This window comes from Myotis brandtii, unplaced genomic scaffold (genome assembly GCF_000412655.1).
Source record: "Myotis brandtii unplaced genomic scaffold, ASM41265v1 scaffold1077, whole genome shotgun sequence".
Taxonomy (NCBI): Eukaryota; Metazoa; Chordata; class Mammalia; order Chiroptera; family Vespertilionidae; genus Myotis; species Myotis brandtii.
In genome coordinates, this window is record NW_005353666.1 from 1,167,382 (window position 1) to 1,169,856 (window position 2,475).

The window sequence follows — 2,475 nt, forward strand, 5'->3', positions numbered from 1 at the left end:
GTCGGGGTGCAGGCCCCGTGTCAGCCCCGGAGCCCCTGGCCCGGGAGGCAGGCCCTGTGCAGGGAGGCTCGGCCTCGGGACGGAGGCAGGAGAGAGGGGAGGCTCTGGACATCTCCCCGGGCCTCGGGCTGCCGCTCCTGCCGCTGACGGAAGCTCGAGAGCAGGCAGTGGTTTTAATATTTTTATTTTATTTACTTATTTATTGTTAATCCTCACCCAGGGATACATTTTCCATTGATTTTTTTAGAGAGAGTGAAAGGGAGGGGGACAGACAGAGTGAAACATCGACGTGAGAGACGGGCCTCCGGCTGACGCTCCTGCCGCTGACGGTTTTAATATTTTTATTTCATTTACTTATTTATTGTTAATCCTCACCCAGGGATACGTTTTCCATTGATTTTTTTAGAGAGAGTGAAAGGGAGGGGGACAGACAGAGTGAAACATCGACGTGAGAGAGACACATAATTGGTTGCCTCCCACACGGGCCCCAAGCAGGCCAGCGATCGAGCCTGCAATCAGGTACGTGCCCTTGACCGGAACAGAACCCGGGGCCCTTCGGTCCATAGGCCGACGCCCTATCCACGGAGCCACACCGGCCAGGGCCATGTTTTTAAAAATGGACTGAATATGGGCCTGCAGTGAACACACTCCCTTTAAGCATCTTCCCGCCCCGGAAAAGGACGTGCACATTGAAAGCGTCCAGAGCCACGCTGACGGCCGGCGGCGCTGCCTGGCCACCGGCTGGAGGGCGGGAGTTGAGTGTTTGAGGCTGATGTGCAGCAACAGCTTGTGAGCACGGGGTGCAGTGGGAATGCCCAGGGCTCCCTGGGCGAGGGCCTCAGCACCGAGCCCCCGGGCAGATGCTGGGTCCGCGTGACGTCATTGCCTCCCGCCCGTCTCCAGGCCGTCGGTGCTGCTGCAGCCTGATTGCGTGATGGAGGAACTGTGCGCTCGCGTGTGCGTGCATGCTGGGAGGCTCAGGCCAGCGATTCGCCCGCGGTCACTGGGCAGCGAGCAGAGACCCCCCCTGCAGAACTCCTCTCCCACATTCAGCTCCTCCTCGGAGCGGAGCGGGGTGGGGGGCCCCCCGGCAAAGGGAGCCTGACACCCCCTGCCCTGTCGCCCCTGTGACTCCAGCCGCCCCCGCCTGCCGGGAGGTGCGTAAGTCACCCGGCTTCTCCCGTGGAGTGTGGTGGATGCGGCACACGATTGGCCAACCTGGTCACGTGCACTCGTGGCCTTAAACAATCGCTGCCTCCCCTGCGGCCCGTCCTGGCAGGAAGCATGGCGCAGGTGCAGTGAACTCGGGGCGAAGGGACGCGGGCCCCACGTTCTCCCGTGCTGACGGGCGTCTAGTGAGCCCTCGGTATCGGCACCCGCTCGACGCTGCGCCCTGCTGACGGCCTTCCTGTGTGTCTCTCCCCAGACCCCCGAGGAGGACATGGCCCTGGACTCCACGCCCACCACGGATGCAGACGCCGCCGAGGAAGAAGTAACTACACGCATTTTGTTACAGGGCTGCTTGGGGGGAGGGGTGTTGAAGGTGACAGTCCTGACTGGTTACCTGGGTGGTTACCTGGGTGTGCGCGGCCTTTTCATTTAATTTTATTTTTAAAAATATGTTTTGTTGATTTCAGAGAGGAAGGGAGAGGGAGAGAGAGCGAAACATCAATGATGAGAGAGAATCATGGATCGCCTGCCTCCTGCACGCCCCCTACTGGGGATCAAGCCCACAACCCCGGACATGTGCCCTTGACCGGAATCAAACCCGGGACCCTTCAGTCCGCAGGCCGACGCTCTATCCTCTGAGCCACACCGGCCAGGGCCGCATGGGCTTTTTAAAGAGGAGTGGCCTGTTGTCAATAGGACAGGTGTGAGGACTCAGGGCACAGGTGTGAGGACTCAGGGCACAGGTGAGGTACATCTCTCGCTGCTGGGAGTCTGAACGGGAGCCCCTCGCCTGCCTGGGGATGTAGGGGCAGCGGAGAGGCGTGAGTGCCAGCGTTGTCCGCGGGAGCGTGGCCGTGAGGACACCGAGTCCACAGCTGAGTGTAGGCTGCAGGAAAGGGATCGTCTTTCTGTCGCTTGTAAAGAATTCCTTCAAGCAGGGGCACCACGGGCGGGGACGGCAGGTCAGGAGACGCAGTGACCCCGTGGCTCAGCTGTGACCACGGGGGACCAGAGGCTGCGAGCTGTGCCAGCCCGTTGGCTTTTAGATCAGCTGTGGGGCAGCATCGGTGGAGGGCGGGGAGGAGCGGCCGGGTCTGCAGACCGTCCCCCCTTCGCTGAGTCTAAACGCACACACAGCAGTTCCCATTTTGAGCTCCGTGCCACCGGATCTGCAGTCATGAGACACCCGTGTCGGCTAAATAAAGCTGAGCACAGGCTCCCGTCCTCGCCGGCTGCCCTTCAGCGTTGGTTGCTGAGCCGGAGTGCGATGGGGCCGGCCCGTCCCTGGCTGTGGCCGCTGCCTGT

The 2,475-nt window shown here is 61.3% G+C and overlaps 1 protein-coding gene across 1 annotated transcript in view; it reads left to right on the forward strand.

The window, feature by feature from the left end:
- RPS6KA2 (ribosomal protein S6 kinase, 90kDa, polypeptide 2) overlaps positions 1-2,475 on the forward strand; it is a 110,627-nt gene that overhangs the window by 1,466 nt on the left and 106,686 nt on the right. The window contains exon 2 of the mRNA XM_014542413.1: positions 1,427-1,492. Within this exon, the coding sequence (XP_014397899.1) occupies positions 1,427-1,492 (66 nt within the window). The remainder of the gene's footprint in view (positions 1-1,426; positions 1,493-2,475) is intronic.